The 18,459-nt window shown below is 46.7% G+C and overlaps 2 protein-coding genes across 9 annotated transcripts in view; one reads left to right on the top strand and one right to left on the bottom strand.

Moving 5' to 3' along the window:
* Positions 1-4,812, top strand: part of JAK1 (Janus kinase 1) — a 63,351-nt gene extending 58,539 nt beyond the window's left edge. The window contains exons 19-25 of the mRNA XM_061469722.1: positions 596-687; positions 862-1,054; positions 1,831-1,955; positions 2,319-2,491; positions 2,964-3,081; positions 3,553-3,663; positions 4,416-4,812. Of these exons, the coding sequence (XP_061325706.1) occupies positions 596-687; positions 862-1,054; positions 1,831-1,955; positions 2,319-2,491; positions 2,964-3,081; positions 3,553-3,663; positions 4,416-4,517 (914 nt within the window). The 3' untranslated portion in view covers positions 4,518-4,812. The remainder of the gene's footprint in view (positions 1-595; positions 688-861; positions 1,055-1,830; positions 1,956-2,318; positions 2,492-2,963; positions 3,082-3,552; positions 3,664-4,415) is intronic.
* Positions 4,813-7,725: 2,913 nt separating this feature from the next.
* The window catches only part of LOC133277639 (ribonucleoprotein PTB-binding 2-like), a 42,014-nt gene continuing 31,280 nt past the window's right edge, over positions 7,726-18,459 (bottom strand). For 3 of the 8 annotated variants that reach the window (XM_061469668.1, XM_061469672.1, XM_061469669.1), the window contains 6 exons: positions 17,168-17,397; positions 14,976-15,087; positions 14,490-14,635; positions 12,669-12,758; positions 11,885-12,013; positions 7,726-8,465 (listed from right to left, as the gene is read on the bottom strand). In XM_061469668.1, coding sequence (XP_061325652.1) covers positions 8,319-8,465; positions 11,885-12,013; positions 12,669-12,758; positions 14,490-14,635; positions 14,976-15,087; positions 17,168-17,397 — 854 coding nt within the window. In that variant the 3' untranslated portion in view covers positions 7,726-8,318. The remainder of the gene's footprint in view (positions 8,466-11,884; positions 12,014-12,668; positions 12,759-14,489; positions 14,636-14,975; positions 15,088-17,167; positions 17,398-18,459) is intronic. The other 5 variants (XM_061469670.1, XM_061469671.1, XM_061469673.1 and 2 more) reach the window with 4 other exon arrangements.

The following is an 18,459-nucleotide window of genomic DNA, read 5'->3' as shown; positions in this document are numbered from 1 at the left end:
TTGTATTGATGCCAGGAGTGTGGTGTCCCTGCAGAAATGGAACTAACCCTTTGTGCAGACGAGTGCAAGTGGGATGTGTTTAATTCATGCTGTATGTGTGGCTGCAGTTGTGTTGGTATTACTGCTGGCTCATTTGATGGTCCATATGTCATACAACAGCTTTATTTCCAACCTCTGAGCTCCATGAGACCTCCACAGGGCTCAGACAGCTCTGATTCCTGGCTCATCTTCTGCTGAAGTTCCTACAAAGCAACTAGCAGTCAGTCAATAAAGGGCATAATTTTGCCTCCCGTATCTAGTAATATATAATCATGGAAGCTGAGTAACTACTAGAGGGTGGGAAGGCGAGATGTCTGGAAGGAGACCCAGCAAGCAACCCACAAGGCGAGGGGGAACATGAGCAAGTGACAGACTGGCACGTATGAGTGGAAGGAATTCCCTGTCAAACAGGAGGCAGGATATAAGTAAGGGAAGTTGTGACAGCAGGGGTAGACACATTAAGAACAGCTCACTGACAGTGAGCAAGGATGCCTAGAAGTGTCCAAGATGTCCTGGCAGGAATCTGTCTGACCTGAGACTTTTTTCCCACCCTTAGATCCTGACATTGTCTCAGAGAAGCCCTTTACAGAGGTGGATCCCACTGTCTTTGAGAAGAGATTCTTGAAAAGAATCCGTGATTTGGGAGAGGTAAGAGGAATGTCAGGAGCAGAACACGGATACGTGTGTGTACACACAGCTGTGTGTGCTTTCTGTGTCACAACAGGAAGATGGGAGTCATAAATGCCCAAAATAGCATGTCAGTAACTGTGGTTAGCAAGTGCTGTGTTAAATAACACTGTTCCTTCTTTCTTTTACAATCAGGGCCACTTTGGCAAGGTGGAACTCTGTAGATACGACCCAGAAGGTGACAATACAGGGGAGCAAGTGGCTGTTAAATCCCTGAAGCCAGAGAGTGGAGGGAATCACATCGCTGATCTCAAGAAGGAAATAGAGATCTTGAGGAATCTTTATCATGAGAACATTGTCAAATATAAGGGAATTTGCACAGAGGATGGTAAGTCTTCATGGTGAATATTAAAAGTGCGCACTAAAAGGGTTGTCCTTTAAAAATGAAGCGTTTTAAAAAGTAGAACAGTCTCAGTTCAATGTTAGGGGTTTGGGTCATTTTCTTTATGGAAAAAGCAGCAATTTACCATAGAATCCCAGCCTGGTTTGTGTTGGAAGGGACCTTAAAGCTCCTCCAGCTCCAACCCCTGCCACGGGCAGGGACCCCTTCCACTAGAGCAGCTTGCTCCAAGCCCCTGTGTCCAACCTGGCCTTGAACACTGCCAGGGATGGGGCAGCCACAGCTTCTCTGGGCAACCTCTTCCAGTGCCCCCCAAGGCTTATCTCTGAAGCCTTGCTCCTGCCCGTATCTGTGCTGGGCAAACCTGGATGTGGACATCAGGGTCAGTATTCTCACCAAACCCATATGAAACTGAGCACCTGGGCAGGGTGAGGGGGTCTGTTCAGGAGTGAGCTGACCATCACAGCTGGGTCATCACCCCTTAAACCCAGAGGTCAGTGTTGGAAGCATCCATTATTCATAGAAGAGAGCTCTCCTGTTTTATAGTTTTGCTTTTCAGTAGTGATTGTTCTAAGCCAGTATTAAAAACTTAAGGCACTTTGAAGTTCAGTAACTGTCCTGCCTGAATGGATTCTCTACTGGGTTGTGCAGGGACTGTCTCTGGGGTTTAGCCCATAGTGTGGCCACGCTCACATGAAACCATTAAAAATGCTGCCAGTTAATGGTGTGAGAAGGGTAATGTTAAACCCTCGCTCTGTTGTTAGGTGGAAGTGGGATTAAACTCATCATGGAATTTCTTCCTTCTGGGAGCCTGAAGGAGTATCTGCCACGGAACAAGAACAAAATCAACCTGAAACAGCTTCTCCGATACGCGGTTCAGATCTGCAAGGTGAGCCTGGCACCAGAGCCTTCTGCAGCTCTTCTGCTTGTGTAGTTTAATCTTTAATTGAATACAGGGAAGGGGAGGAGAGCAATGCCCAGCGAACAAAACCTTTCTCCTTTGTCCCAAGGACCTGGATCCTGAAGCAGTCCCTCCTGTGCTTCAGGAGCTAGGGAAGGATTACCAGGTCCCCTTGCCTGAAAGCTTATGATAAGAAGATGGGTTTGTGGTTAACGGTGGGCTGGGCAGTGAGAAGTGTAGGCGCAAGCTGCCAGTTGTGGCAGCACGCAAAGACCTGCTGCTGCCAAGGGGAAGCTGGAGAAAGCGATGTGAGTTGGAGCGAGTAGTGTAAAAGGTTTTCTCCTCCCTCAGGGAATGGACTACCTGGGCTCCCGTCAGTACGTGCACCGGGACTTGGCAGCAAGGAACGTCCTTGTTGAAAGCGAGAACAGAGTGAAGATTGGGGACTTCGGTCTCACCAAAGCCATCGAGACAGACAAGGAGTACTACACAGTCAAAGACGACCTCGACAGCCCTGTCTTTTGGTAGTAACTCATAACTCATTTCCTTTAAGCAGACTGTGCAGCGCAGTAACTCGTCTGCTCCTGCAGACTTTGGCTTTCAGGTGTCCTGAAGAGTTTTCTGGTTTTGGTAAGAGACTGAAATACACAACAACAGAGCAAGGAAAATAAATGAAGGCCCAGTATCAGAGGAAGCAGAAGGCACCTGGTAGACTACACTTCCTTACCTACTCTGTGCCATTTATTTCTTCCTGCACTTAAAACCTTAATTCCCATGATTTTTAGTCTGCTTTCACAGCGACTCACTGTGTAACAGTTGTCCCTCATTTGTTACTTCTGTGGCATCTCAAGCCCTATGGACACGTTCATGTATGTGCAAGGACTCTCCAAACGCAGAACGTGTCCCTTTAGTTCACTTTAAATACAGATGGGTGGTGCATACGTGAGATTTGTGTGGCTCTGGATGAAGATTAACACTGTTGTGCTGTGTCCACAGGTATGCCCCAGAATGCTTGCTTCAGAGTAAGTTCTACATCGCCTCGGATGTCTGGTCATTCGGGGTGACACTGTACGAGCTGCTTACCTACTGTGACTCGGAGTCCAGCCCCATGGCAGTAAGTGGTTGGGAAGGAAATGGCTGCTCAAGTAGCTTTAATCGGATATAGAATCATGGAATAGTTAGGGTTGGAAAGGACCTGAAGATCATCCAGTTCCAACCCCCCCTGCCATGGGCAGGGACACCTCACACTAAAGCATCTCACCCAAGGCTCTGTCCATACATATATTATATATAATAAATATTTTGGGGAACAAGAAGTGGATGACTCTCTGACAAAAGCAGCCCTTATGGTTGTCTTTCACTAAAGAGCCTGTACAGAGGCAAGTTGTGACTGCACATCCTGCTGAGGAAGCTGCATGTAAGCGTTACTATTTCCTACTACAAGTATCCGGTGTGTGCTGTCTCTACAACGAGCACTCACCATTCGTTTTCACTTTGGGATGCAAAGCCCACCTTAATGGCAAGCTGGAACTCCCTGCATTAGTGCAGGGTAGGGGATGTGGGGCTCACACAGCTCTTTCCACAGGAGTTCCTGAAAATGATCGGCCCCACGCAGGGGCAGATGACGGTGGCGCGGCTGGTGCGGGTCTTGCACGAGGAGAAGCGTTTGCCACGGCCACCCAGCTGCCCAGAGGAGGTAATGGCTGTACCCATGTGTTTGTTGTATTGGTGCCTGCCCTTTAGCACCAAGTAGCACCAGATCCCGGTGGGAAAACCTGCTAAAAAGGCATTTCTGGGGTTTTTCTGATACTGATGTTCCCAAGTTTGGGACATCCCTTCAGAGGGGTGAAGGACTTTGCTTTAGCATCTGGATTCATGTAAAATGCATTCAGAATCCTTCTGATTTTTGAAATATGCATTTCCTGGGTGTGCAGAACCCAGATTGAGCAACACCACGGTTCTAGCTGTCAGCACTACCACTGCATCAGTTGCTTGCACTGTCAAACATACACCTTTACTTCAACAAACAACCCCCCACTAATAGCATGTATTAATTCTGATCAAAATCCGAGGCATGTTTCTGTCACTGTTCATTCCTAAGCAGTGAGAATCTGCTCCATTACACTTACTGGAAAAAACAAATCAGAATCCCAGCCTGGTTTGTGTTGAAGGGACCTTAAAGCTCTTCCACCTCCAACCCCTGCCATGGGCAGGGACGCCTTCCACTGGAGCAGCTTGCTCCAAGCCCTGTCCAACCTGGCCTTTTAATCCTATCTGTTGCCTTTTTAACAGCTTTGGGGAAAATGTTTGTTCCCAAAAGCTTTGTCCAGGTAACAAAGCCCATGTCCAGGGTTAGTAACTTGGGTTCGTTTGAACCAGAGACTCGCAGAGTGATTTGGGTTGGGATGCTACACTCCTCCCTTTATAAACTCCTCCTGTTGTCGTTAGGTGGACCAGCTGATGAGGAAGTGCTGGATCTTCAAGCACGACGAACGGACGACCTTTCACAATCTGATCCAAGGATTTGAAACCATTATGAGTAAAATGTAATTCATGGTTTTGTAGATCCTGTCAGTACCTTCCATGTGCGTCAACACAGAAATGCCCAAAACCTGTCATTGTTTTTTATATAACTACTGTAATTTGTACTCTGACTGTGCTAATGTGGTTTAAAGGAGCCTTTTTCCAATAGTTTTCCTTTTGAATTTTAGTCAACAGTTGGATCAAGTGAATTAAAAGGTATGGCAGAAATAATAGCTTCAACTCTTCTTGCTGCTGTTAGTGCGAGGCAGTTTTAGCTTTAGCCCATTATGGTCTTGCCACAATGTGAACTACCGTGATGTCCGACCATGTTCTGTGTGCTATCTGTGGCATTGCAACAAGTCTGCTGGGCACGTGTGGTCCTTGAAGACCTGAACTATGTAAGAGGATTTAATGCAGTAGGTTAGTTTTCATGGGGTTTTGAGGTTTAAAAGAAGTTTGCCAAACAGCCTCCATGGACACTCCAGTTTTCATCACAGAAACCCAAATCTAGCATAAAAACCCAGAGAAGACAAAGGAATGTGCTGGTCTTACCCCGTCTGCAGTTCTGAGCAATTCACATAGTGAAAAAAGAACTACTTGACTGTGGTGATGGTCCAAAAAGCAACCCCCAAAAGCACGGCTCGACATGTAGAGCGTCCCATTTCAGTGAGAAACCCCATTTCTGGATGAATGCAATTGCTTTTCCCCTCCCACACGACCCATTTGTACCTGCTGAAGTTTCCACTGGTTATGTAGCCATTAAACCTACAAACGCTTCTCAGCCGGCACCGCAGTGAGCTCTGGCGCTGTGAACTTCATTACATACTTTGGGAATGGAAAAGAATAGGAATCCATGTACAGGCTGCAGGGGAGAGCTCCCCTAACCAAGAATTAGCTAAAAGCAAGGACTGAGCATCTCGGATGCGGAGCTGAAGACCTGGAGCCTCCCTGTGACCAGCGGTGCTGCACACATCACGTGTAAGGTTTTGGTCAGTGGTTTCTTTGGCCAGCATGTTGTATCAGTCAGTTCTGCTGATCTTCTCTAAAGCCCTTTGTTTGGCCTGAGATGGTGACTGGCCTTTTGTTAGGTTGGCTTCTGGACTCAAACCACGCTCATGGCAGGATTAAGGAACCAAAGAGAAGCCAGCGGGGCTGGACTGGGACCACCACCACCACCACTGTAGTGTCAGGACCAGACTGAGCGTTGAACTCAGCAGCAGGTGAAGTGTGGAATGGTGCTTGGCTCGGAGAAGCCACCAGGCTTCAAGGAACAGTGCTTGAACAGGAAACCTTTTGCTGCCCTGTGGTCTAGAACCTGGGCCATCATGCATTGAAAATGCTTTGAAGAGAGTTCTGGCCATACAGAAAGATGTCTTTATATATATATACATATATATATATATATAATTGTAATTATGAGCTGCAAGGAGGTCAGATTTATTTTTACAGTATTACCTGTTTTTTCTGTATGTACGTCCCTCATGGCCCTGATTTCAATCTGTCAGCGCTTTTGTTACTCTTTATACAAACAAATCCAATGAATAAATTTTCTTTTTCTCCACATGCCCATCTTTTTAAATCAGAAATTAAAGAGAGGTTTTTAAATGTAACTTCACTGCCCTGGGGATCGCAGAATCCCAGAAGGATTTGGCTTGGAAGGGACCTTAAAGACTGTTGAGTTCCAAGAGCCCCCCCCCCCCCCCCCCCCCCCCCCCGAACCTTCCACTGGAAGCTGCTCAAAGGTCTCATCTCAGTCTCCCCTCTGGCAGGTTAAAGCCATTCCCCTTGGCCTGTCCCTACAGGCCCTTCTCCAGAGCCCCTCTCCAAGGGTTTCTTGTTGTCCCCTTTAGGTGTTAAAAGGCCAAAATAAGATTTTCCAGTGGCATCAGAACGTGCGACTTCAAAACACCCTTTCCCCACATGAAGTGGTTACTTTAAACGTAGGCCAAAGCTGCTTTCCTGCCACAGAAATCCACTTTAGCTGTGTACCAACAATTTATTTCCACTGAGAAGCACAGGAAGTTGAAAAAGTTGCATATACAAACAGTTGGACCAAACCAGTACAAGTGCATTGATCAACACACACTGTAGAACCCCAGGAACACCCCTGGAACCTGCACTGCTGGGTGCTGGGCATCCAGCACAGCTGCTGAGAGGTTTTTGGGTGGGAAGGGACCTTAAAGCTCCTCCAGCTCCAACCCCTGCCACGGGCAGGGACCCCTTCCACTAGAGCAGCTTGCTCCAAGCCCCTGTGTCCAACCTGGCCTTGAACCAAGTATAAACTAAATGTATGTTCAGTGTGCATCCCGATCATATTACAAAGCTTAAAAGGCAGAAGTTAAGACCTTTTTGTTGCTTTTTGAGTATCACAGATATGGCTTCAGTTTTACCTACAGCAAGATTAAGAAGGACCTGGGCTGTGGCCTCAGTGCTCAGTGACTTGAGTCCAAACGGATCTGCAGCAGGATTCCCAGGGCTGTCACAGAGCATTGGCTCATAACTGCTCTGTCAAAAACATTGATTTCAAAAGTAAGGAGTTCTAACTCTTCAGCTACAAGGATGAACAGCAGCAAAGAGCGACTCTGCTCTAAGTTGCTCAGTGAGTAAGCTAAAAATACAAAGTCTTTAAAGAGAAAAGATGTACATACTCAAGCTGGGGAGATGGGCAGAGGCAGCCTGGATACTCGGGGTGCTGTGGTTCACAGTGCATGGGTGCAAGGCTGTAGTGCACCCCTGGGACAGGTCAGTGAGTAAATACTGTTTCCTCTAGTTGGAACTACCACATGCAAAAGGTTGTATGTATGGAGTGAAACCCAGAGCCAGGCTGCGCTGCGCTAGCAGGCTTTGGAGCACAGCAAGTTTCAGAAGGTAAGAATGCTTGTCAAAATGAATAAATACACTGAGGAGCAGGAAGGCAGGATCAGCCCATCATCTGAGGGGTATGGGGGTGTTGCTTCTGCTCCAGCTGAAGCATCCAGATCCAGAAGAAGCCACAAAAAGGACAAGAGGCAGTTGATTTTGTCCCCTCTCTGTTACCTGCCTTACCCACTGAAGGAGGCCAATGCTTAACGGTATGCACCGCTTTACACAGCTGCATTCACAACCTGCAAATGACTTATCCAAGGAAAAGCTGTGGGTGGATTCTTGGCCTGAAAGCAGCTAAAGGTTACTGCATGGCCCAAGTATCACCTAGCCCAGCTGACTTTCCTCTTGCAAGGCAGCACACAGTGCAGCATTTTACTTTTAACAAACATTTATTGAAAACATCACAGAGGCTCTGGTAATACATTTGGTATATCTCCATTCCAGGATTAAGAGGAAATATAGTAAAAATTTAAAGGCTGTAAATGCAGAACTCTTAATCCTGGAAAAAGTAAGACTGAAAAAAACCCCACATTCTCAGTTAAAAAAATAAGAAAAAATTACTATCAAGACTTCATCTTTTAACTCCCTCGGGTCCGGGGAGAAGAGGAAGGCTCAGCAATCCCTCCTCAGGACTTGTATTGCTTTCAGCTGGGAAGCTCCCCACACTCACCCAGTTCCTCAGTGCTGTCAGCCTCAGCCCACTGTGGCTGGCAGTGGCAGATGACAAAGGAGACTCCATCCCCTCCCTTCAGAAGGCAAGTCCAGACTCCCGAGGCCCGGCTCACCTCGTCGCCATACGTACCGCTTCCTCGGCAGGCGCGCCCGTTGCAGAGGGTGTTCCTCTTGGGATACTTCTAACCCACACAGAAAGAAGAATTACTTGTCTGAAGTTAAGGCAGCAATAAATAGCAGAGGTACGAGACCCTGCCCTCACACCCTGGGGCAGGAGTGGCGATGGCGGTGTCAATAGACGCGCTTCTTCTTCAGCGAGGATTCAGCGTAACGCACTGCGGAGCCCTGAGTCTGCTGGGCAAGGTACTCCACGGGGCTGGGCTCGGGGGGGGACAGCAGGTACGAGGAGCCTCGCTTCTCACTCCTCGCTGGAGCCACCTGAGGACAAGGAAACAAGTGACACATGAGCCGGAGCACAGGGCATCAATAAATAACGCTCCAGCCTGGGAATTATCAAGGACCCGGAGCCAGGAACTGACTCCAAAGGGCCGACTCCTTTGGCGTGAAGGCCCGGCTATACACAGCTCATGAGTCAGTGTTTGTGCCCTTTCCCTGGCAAAACCCAATGGTAAATGCACTGGTGCCCCACTGGACATGCATTTTTGTGAGGGCAAAGGGCTGGCTGGGGCAGGCAGCCCCGCTCCACAGTGTGGGTTTGAAAAGCAGATGTGTAACAGCCGTGCTGATCATCACCCTGCCGCTCCAGGCACCACCATCCTTCATGTAAAGCACCAGCAGGCCACCTTTCATCCCTCTTTTCTCTCGGAGAGCTGAAAGGGTTAAACCGTCCTGGCCTGCTATCACAGCCAGTCAGATGCTGCAGGGCTTGCTTGCCAGCCAGCCAGAGCGGGTGTGTGTTGGGGATGAAGGGTAACCATGTGCCACTTGCAGACATGAGCTTACACGTGATACCGAAGCGAAAGAGAGAGCAGGAATGGTTCTTTAATCAAAGCTTCAATTAAAATGCCTGCCTCTGCTACACAGGAAGCACAGAGGGTCCCAGAGCAGGGTTTCCGGTGAGGGTGCAGGGAACCTACTGGTGCCCCACTGCCGAGTGCTCCTTAGGGTATGCAAGGCTCAGGTTCAGGGCCCCTCTGGGATCCACCAGAGCAGGCTGTTGCACCATGCACACACCTACAGCACTAGAAGTTGCACATCCACATTAGAGCCTTCCACCCTAATCAAGGACTTACTCACTTCATAGAATCATACAATCACAGAATGATTTGGGCTGGAAGGGACCTTAAAGCTCCTCCAGCTCCAACCCCTGCCACAGGCAGGGACCCCTTCCACTAGAGCAGCTTGCTCCAAGCCCCTGTGTCCAACCTGGCCTTGAGCACTGCCAGGGATAGGGCAGCCACAGCTTCTCTGGGCACCCTGTGCCATTTCCCTTTCCCCCCCCATGTGTCATTAATTTAATTACCAAATGGCTTGAACAGTCACTTGGACACCACTGGACATCCGCCCCATAGCAATCAATCACCTCAACCTGAGTTCACCATAACCTGCTCAGCCATGCTGCATGTCCCGGCTGAGGCCTGGCTCCTAGATCAGAAGCTGTGGGATTCTGGTTCATGCTGCTGTGAGTATTTTAGGGACCTTAACACATTTCCCAAGCTGGGACGCTATTTCCTTAATCAAAGGAGCAGCTGAGCTGACCACATGTCCCTGAGCCAAACCCTTCCTAGAAGCATCCCTTGCTAATTCACAGTCACAAATCAAATTGCCCTCTGCTAAGTCCAAGTTCATTTTAGGATGCTCTTGTCATTATCATAAATAGGACCATGCTTAAGGAGAGACTTTCAGCTTCCTCCCATCCTCTCTCCTGCACTTCTAAGAGCCATGGGGCTGTCACATGTGCACTGTGACCCTCCATGTATCCTGGCGCACGTGGCAGAGCGCAGCATCACCACCACATGCTTCATACAGCCTCCAACCGTGCTCCTTCTGACCTCCAAACCCCAGCCCACAGCAGCAGGGGGAAAACAGGTTGCAGGGTTAAAGCAAGCACATGCACATGTGAGCACACACTGAACGGACACTGAGCCTCTTGGGGACCAGCCTGTGTGCCCCCTGCACTGGGATTTATCTCCTGCTTCCAGGAATGATTCTGTGTTTCACTGTGCCAAGGGACCGGCCGCTCTCCTGCCTCCTATGGCATCTGGCATCGAGACAAGCTTCTGAGCAACTGCTCAGCATCACCTCCACACTCAAACCTTCCTCTTTAGACTCGAGATGAACTGAAAGGTTCAGTTAGCTCAAAGCACAGACCACCTCCTCCTCTTGTCACAATTCCACTCGTTTCCAGAGATGTTGGGAACCTGAAAGCTCTTTTTGTTGCAAAGAGCAAGAGATTTCACAGCCCATGGCAACGAGTTCAATCCTTGACCATCTTTAAGCCAAAACCAGCTCTGGCCAGGCCTTGTCTCCTGTCTAGGAACCACGGATTGCTACAGTTGTGTGCTCCTAAACCTCCTCCAAAACCCAGGAATCTCATGCCAAGTCTGAGATGTGAGTTTCTGAATGCCAGAACATCATGTGCTGAATCCACCTACTACCCTCTACGCACCAAAGGGATTTACTGTCACGACAGAGACAGGCAGGAGGCTGGGCCCCTGAGCTCTCCCTGCTGCGACTGCTGCTTCAGCCTCTTGGTGTACCCAGACAAGGTGCAGAGGGCCACGAGCTGCCTCAGAGGCTGGAAAGCCAGGTCAGTGTCTTCAGAGAGATCATCACGGGTCTCACGGTTGGGGCAGGATCAGGAAGGCAGCAGCTTGTTGGGCACACCTGCCTGCAGCCACTCCAAACCAGATGATAATCCAGCTTTTAAGGTCTCTCCCATCCAGAAGCAATGTGATTTACTTACAGCATGGGGTTTGAATTCCTCAGGACTTCTGAAGCACTCAGGAAGTGATAAAAGTCCTTTGTTCAAACTGAACAAAGCTTTAATCCCCACTGTCTCACCCTGTGTTAAACCAGCCTCCTGTTAGTCCAGACTACAGCCTCCTGTAATCTGGTCCTCACTGCTTCCACAGCATTTCCCCATCCCTCTCACATCTTTTATTGATGAAAATGAAGGTTCTACAAGGTGCTACAGACAAAAAAGCAGCTTCACTCAATGAGTCGGGCTGACATCTGTTAAAATGGTTTTCCTCCCAAGATCCAGTTAAGAGTATTACAGAGTGAAGGCTGTTGGTAACCTGGACACTGCCTTGACTTGCTACACTCCACTTCAGAGGTCCTATCCAAGTGGTACTCACTGCAAAACATCTGCATGCAAGGCAAAAAGAATCATCTAAACCCAGTACGAACTACATCCTTTATTCACTTCCTACTTAATGTGCCTCCTTCAAGGCATTTTTGCACATCCACCCTCACAGACCATAGAATCCTAGAGTGGTTTGGGTTGGAAGAGACTTTAAAGACCATCTAGTTCCTATCCTCATGCCAAGGGCAGGGACACTAGACCATCCTTCCAAGATATTTGTTCAGTAACACCTTGGCTGTCTTTGCTGTGGGGTTTGGTGTTTGTGGGCAGTGTGGAGCACTGATCTCCAGGGTGCTGGAGGGCTCTGAGGGGGCCTGGCGCTGGCACACTCTGCCCAACCACTGCTTTAATGTATCACATCCACCAGGAACTGCGTGTGATCCTGAGCCACTCGGGATCCTGAGGAGCATGGATGCAGTGGAAAAGCTCTGCCTTGGCTTGTCGTGGGTCCAAAGTCCACTCGGTGGCAGCACAAGACAAACAAGCAGCACCTCCACCAGCAGCAGCTCTGCCCCATCTCTCCTCTCACCTTAGTTAATGGGGTTTGTGGAGGAAGCTGCAAGCTGCCTGGCTGGTATGATCCCTGGGCTCCACTGTAAAGTGTAGGCATGACCTGCAAGCAGGGACTGTAGTCTGGGTAAGATCCACCTGTAGAATCCTAAATGCAGAACGCGATCCATGACCATCCAGAAGGTGAAAGAGAAAAGGTTTAACAATTCATTTTTACTTGGTATAACAATGAGCACTCAGCAGGTATGAAAACATCTGAGTCACACTCAGTTGCTAAAAGGAGCGTGTAGTTCACAGCAGCTCAGGCATGCAGAGATTTCTTGAGCAAAATCATGAATTTGGGGATGGTTTACAATATTCCTTAATAAATCAAAGTGTGCTTCTCATAACTCACAGACACCTTGGGCCATGTAATGGCCTTGGTGAGAACAATCCCGCAGCCACTCACTGGGAACTAACGTTATGGTGTGCTCTTTCCTGGTAGGAGTATTTTAATACACTCCTGACCTGTAACAGGTAACTGGATTGTGGGATTTTACAGAGGGATATTCCTGGCAGGTACAATTGGAAGCGTGAGGATGAATCCTGGAGGAAACTGTGCAGGGCTGCCCTGCTTCGAGAAGGTGACCATGACCATGCAGTGCCATCCATCCCACACTCTCCAGCCCCTTATTCCTGCAGTACCAATGGCAGCAGCAGCCACTATCAACAACCAAAGCATGTGTCCAGAGTCCAAAAGCAGCCTTGCAGCTGATGGGTGAAACAGCCAATGGAGACAGGAAGAAAACAGAATCATTTCTCACCTCAGAGGCTTCATTTTCAAATTCATCAACTCTTGCCTGGGTAGGGTTATATGCCTGAGCATAATGCTGATACCACTGCTGAACAGCCTCCTATAAGGAGGAGAAAACCTCTTCCCATTAGCTGTCTACTAAGATGACTTTAAATGAAAGCAATTCCAATGGCCTCGCAGGACATGAGAAAGAATAAAAGGCAAAGCTCTCCAAGAAGCATCAGAACATGCTTAACACCAGTGACAATGCTCAAACCAAACATTTAAACTACGTAAGTGCTTAGAAGATACATGAGGCATCACTGCTTTGGCAGCAGACACAAGTACAATGCAGTTTCTGTCACGTGGAAGGAACAGGCAGTACAAAAATGCAGCTGAGTGGTGACTGTGGCACCTCTGCACCTCAGAGACATCCTTTGAGTCCTTCGTGTTACTAAAGATAACATTAATAACATTTATCCTACAATACTACTGATTTTGGGGATAGTATTTAAGGATTTGGGGTTGGGAACTACCTCCAGGAGACATCAAAATATATTTAAAGCCAATAATCAGATTTAAACAAACTACTGAAGACTACGTTAGTGCTTACATGAAACACAAAGCACAATGGCTCACAGGACATACCTCATGCTTCTATAACCCACAACTGTCACCAGGTCTGTCACTAGACATACTCCAGGTCCGACCCGATGAGAAGATGGGTCTGGCCCCTGGCACAGCTCCCTGCTGCAGTGAACCTCTCCTGATCAGGCTGAGACCCTCCTAATACAAGACAACCCCAGACCCAATGACTCCCATAGCAGCCCTGCTCCACCTCAGGAGTTTGGGAACAACACAGCTTTCCCTGTCAGCAGCGAAGAGGACAAAGCCTGTTTCTGCCTCCCTGCCATGGGAGGAGAGATCAGGGCAGGAAGAGACATAGAGCAGAGCCAGGCTGGGTGTCTCAGCACAGATTTTATACAGATCACTATGATCCTGCTCTCCTATTTCATTTGCATGCAGTTGTATTTCCACACAGACCAGTGACAATGAAACTATGGAAATGGTATTTCACAGTGTGTCCCAACATCTGGGAAACCCAGCTACTTGCTCTCAGTGCTGCAACACCCCCCCAGCCAAGGGGCAGCCCTCCACACCAACAGCCATGCTCTGATCACCAAACAGGGTATATAACGCAGTGAAGCCAGCTGGCTGAGAGTGCAGAAATTCCCCAAGCTATACAGAAACTTCTGGTAGACAGAACACACTCTTCTCTGGCATCCAGCCAAAGTTCAGGAAGACTTTAAACTTCTTGGGAAGGGAAAGAGAAAAACTTCATGCTTCGGAAGACAGACAAAAGCCAAGCCAAAAGTTCTAAGTCATTTTTTAGCCAACTGCAATGAATTCAGGCTCTCAAGAAGCAATCTGTCTATGGTTATGATACTGAAGCAGGGAATATATTCAGGCTTTTTTTGACTGGCATTAGGTGTACTTTGTGCTAAATCTGTTCTGCACACTGAAAGAGACAAACTATCAGTGAGGAAGAGCGACAAGGTTCAATCTGAGCAAGAGCGTGGGCTCTGGTTGTAGGAAAGCCTAAGAACTGCTCAAGAGTGGTTGATGATGTCGGGCAATGCTGTTTAACTGCATGCAGGGCTACCACACCACATGTGTGCCAAGAAATGCATTAACAGTACACAGAGAAAAAGAAGAAGTGCATTAACAGTACACAGAGGAAAACAAAGAGCAGCTCAGGGAGGGATCTCTGAGCAGCTCTCTGCCAAAAATCCTGCTGCCAGAGCTCCCAGTGACAAACCAAGCTTCAGGAGGCAGCATCAAACCAACTCACCTGTGTGTATTCCCCATGCTGCTGGGAGTAATTCAAATAGTTTTCCATTGCGTGTTGTGATGTCGTTCCCTGAGACACAGCAGCATCCACGAGGTTGTTTGAAAGCCCAGTCTGCTGTGGTGGACTAGAGGCTTTGCTGGCAATTGCTGTTTGTAACACAAAGAATACATGGTATGTATAAACTGTTTAGCAATGTGCTGGGATTAAACCAGAGCTCTGCTACTTCAGATTAGGTTGTGCTCAAAATTAATCAGTGCTACTAATAACTGAAAGGCTTTCCAAAAGCTTGCCTACATCACTAAATTCATTAACACTGAAAATTTCCCAAATAAAATAACTATGAGGGTAGATTACACTGAGGTTTTCAGACAGACAAGATTTCCTTAAAGAGAAATGCCGTTGCTGGAATGATCTGCAAACAGAATAACCAGCTGCCACGCTTCACTCAAGGAAACTTTCAACTAAACCCACTAAATGTTTGCTTACCTGGAAGACATATACCAGGCAACACACTTGCCAAGTTCAAGTAGGGGTTGGTACTAAGACGGATTTCTTTTGGTGGGTCTCCTAGTAGCGAAGTCTGTTTTTTCAAGGGAGTCTGCAAAACAATTGGGCAGGTCACTGCATTAGAGTCACACCCCATCTGTCAGACGTAAGGAAGATTCTGAAATACCCCTGGCCCTAAGAAACATAACAAGAAAACTGAAAATAAATAGTGGGGACAGTTATCTGACACGCTGCCTGGGCTTTTTTCTGGCCGAATAATTTTGGAGGCATGTTTCTCTTTAGACTGCAAGTTATTAAAGGATATTTAAACAAACAAACAAAAGAAAACCTTTTATATTCAAGCTAAGGAATAATTATGACCATCATGACTCCAGATACAGGGAGTTAGCATTAAGAACATGGCCAAGACAAAAGCAACTCTTCTCACCCAGAGGACTCTTCATCAGAGACGACAGTGATACGACAAGGGGCAATGGGTTTCACACTGAAACAGGGAAGATTCAGGCTAGATCTTAGGCAGAAGTTCTTCCCTGTGAGGGTGCTGAGGCGCTGGCACAGGGTGCCCAGAGAAGCTGTGGCTGCCCCATCCCTGGCAGTGTTCAAGGCCAGGTTGGACACAGGGGCTTGGAGCAAGCTGCTCTGGTGGAAGGGGTCCTTGCAGGGGTTGGAGCTGGGTGAGCTTTAAGGTCCCTTCCAACAGAAACCAGGCTGGATTTCCATGAAAAATGAACCCTGGAGAGATGACCCCGTATGAGATCTGCTATTGTAAGTCATCTTACTGATCATTTATAAGCCCATACTTAATTACTTTATGTTAAAACAAATACCAGAAGTAAGAATGAAGTAGCTATAGCAGTTATACAGCTTGTCTGCAATACTTAGCTCAAAGATGCTTATGCATTATTCTACTCTATATCTGCTCATTTTTTCAAAGCCCATTAAGGAAAAAAAACTCATTATTTTAATGAATTAATACTGCTTTAAGTAAAATACTAGTCATCAACAACTCTTTAAAGACAGTGAGGCCAGTTTTTAAACACAAAGAACTTCAACAGAGTGCTGATATCCTTCATCTGGATGCAAAAGCAGGCGTTTCACTGTGACCCTTCACTACCAGCACAGACTGTGCCTGTCTTGTCAAGGAAGGGAGTTTTGCAAACTGGACTTCTGTCTATTGATGCAGAAAAGAAACAATTAAAACATCTACTAGGGTTTAAAAAAAGCACTTTTTCTAATAAACAATAGTCATAGAAATAAATGAATTATATCAACTTCCAATGGTTTCTTTCAACTCAACAAAATGCTGAGATAAAACTGACTTTGTATGTGTATATACAAGAACCCTGCATATTTCATCTGTGTATATATATATGGGTATATATATATAATGCAAAGTGCCCTTTCTGAAGCAGGACCAAAGCTGTCCAAGCTGTCTAACCAAGGCAGACACCAATACTGCATGTAATCTAATCACTTCAGGTGCTTCAGAGAAGTATGTAAGGAAAAAGATCTGATCTGAATGTCAAAGTATTTATGTATGTTACATAAAAAAGTAAATTTGCTAATGACAGGAAAAAGCTTCTTAGAAAAATAGCCCATTCTGGTTCGACTTAAATCCCATCCCATCACCCTCCTTTGCTGCCTTCAAGGGACTAAACATTAGAACTGATGCAGACTAAGAGTACGTCAGCTGTGGCTAAGAGGGGATGGATTAAAAGGGGAAAATTTACATACACATATGTATATATACACATATATAAATAGACACCACCTGGAAACCCAAAGGCCCTTCATACCACCACAACTGCTCCCGATTAGTCATGAAATTCAAACACAAGTTCAATTTTCAGACTATAAAAGAGACATTGCCCTCGAGATAATTTCATCATCAAATGCTATGAGGGATACACATGGGAAAAACCCCCTCCAGCATTGTAAAGATTCTTTTTGTTAATTCATTTGGACCACCAAAGAGCATTATTGTTCTCTCCCTATTATTTATAACTGAAATGACCTTAAAATGTCTCATGAATGATCCTGTGATCGGACTGATTTTATAGTGAAGAGCTACCCCAAGCAGTTGCAGTTAACTCTTCAGCTTGTGAAAACCATAGAAAGAAAATCCAAACACAAGTTAAAACCAGGCAATATTTGTGTTCAATGCTCCTTACCCCCAAATTTGCATCAGTGTTTTTTAGTTGGTTTTGTTGTTTGGCATGGCCAGCCCTCAAAGCTCCCGCAGAAAGATTTGTTAAGGTCTGATGATAGGGCTGTGATCCCGAGACAACCGCTTCGGTAGGCGCTGGTTTATCTGGAGCATTATTTTGCCCTGGCATAGCTTGTCCAACAATGTGCTGATTCGGGAAGAATGGCAGCATGCCCATCCCTGCTGTTGCTGCTGCTGTTGGAATTGGAGTCAGATTAGATGCTGCAGTCAACCATAAATGGAGAAACTTTTCTGTCTGACAAGATTTATCAGTACACTTTGTTTGTGGGGTTTACTAAGTGATGAGAAAAACACTGGGAGATCTGGTTTACAGCTATCCCAGCACACTGCATTCTGATGATAGCTTTTATTCTCTTCCCCCAGGAGCAGACAACTCTATTTAATACAACAGAAGAAAACTCAGACTTTCCTAAACATGCATTATGACAGTAGGTTACTTAAGTGTTTCCTGTTGCTTTTAAAGAACCTGTGAACAACATTGCAGAGGATCCTGCACTGGAATAGAGGGGGAAAACTCCACCCCAACTGGCATTAGTAAAATTAATTTGACAAACAAAAGAGCTAGAAACTATTCTCCAAAATTGAAATCCAGACATTCAGCATTGGTTTCCTCCCCATCCTGCCCTCTGCAAGCTTTTCCTTGCTTCTGGTTACTAGCATTACTCAGCCCACATGTAGAACTGCAAGAATGTGTGGCTTTCAGTGGGGGAAACAACAAAAGATGCACTCAGCAGTATGACAACTGATCTTTCCTCATAAAAATTGAGGGCACCCCTGGCACAGGAATTTCCATTCAAAACCAATGTCCATCACAGACTGGATATTAAAGCTCTATTGCTTAATGAAAGGAATGCAAACACCTCCCCACCCCACTGCTATCTGTGGTGCCTCTTCAGCTACTCAGATTTATCTGCTTTGAAACAGTAACCCCCCAAACTGTAGTCCTACATACAAACACATTCCAAGAGTACTGAAAATTATAGTAACTGAATATTTAACAACCTGTAAATGTTCAACCAGTGCCACAGTGTACTCCCCCTTCCCTGACAGAGATGAGAGAAGCCAGGCAACAAGGCGAGCTATTTCAAGTTTGCTTCCTGCTCAAACCAGCAGGTTATAGCTGTTTATATAGATATAAAACTTGTTACCTTGCTTAACTACACAGCTATAAACTTTGTTATTGCCCAACTCCCTGCCTACCTCACTGTATAAGGTTCAAACATACTATTGCTTTTG

The sequence above is a fragment of the Pezoporus flaviventris genome, unplaced genomic scaffold (assembly GCF_033815535.1).
Source record: "Pezoporus flaviventris isolate CSIRO_AGI_PZ_B2104156 unplaced genomic scaffold, CSIRO_AGI_Pfla_v1 ptg000059l, whole genome shotgun sequence".
NCBI classification, from domain to species: domain Eukaryota; kingdom Metazoa; phylum Chordata; class Aves; order Psittaciformes; family Psittacidae; genus Pezoporus; species Pezoporus flaviventris.
This window is presented reverse-complemented; position numbering and strand designations above follow the sequence as displayed.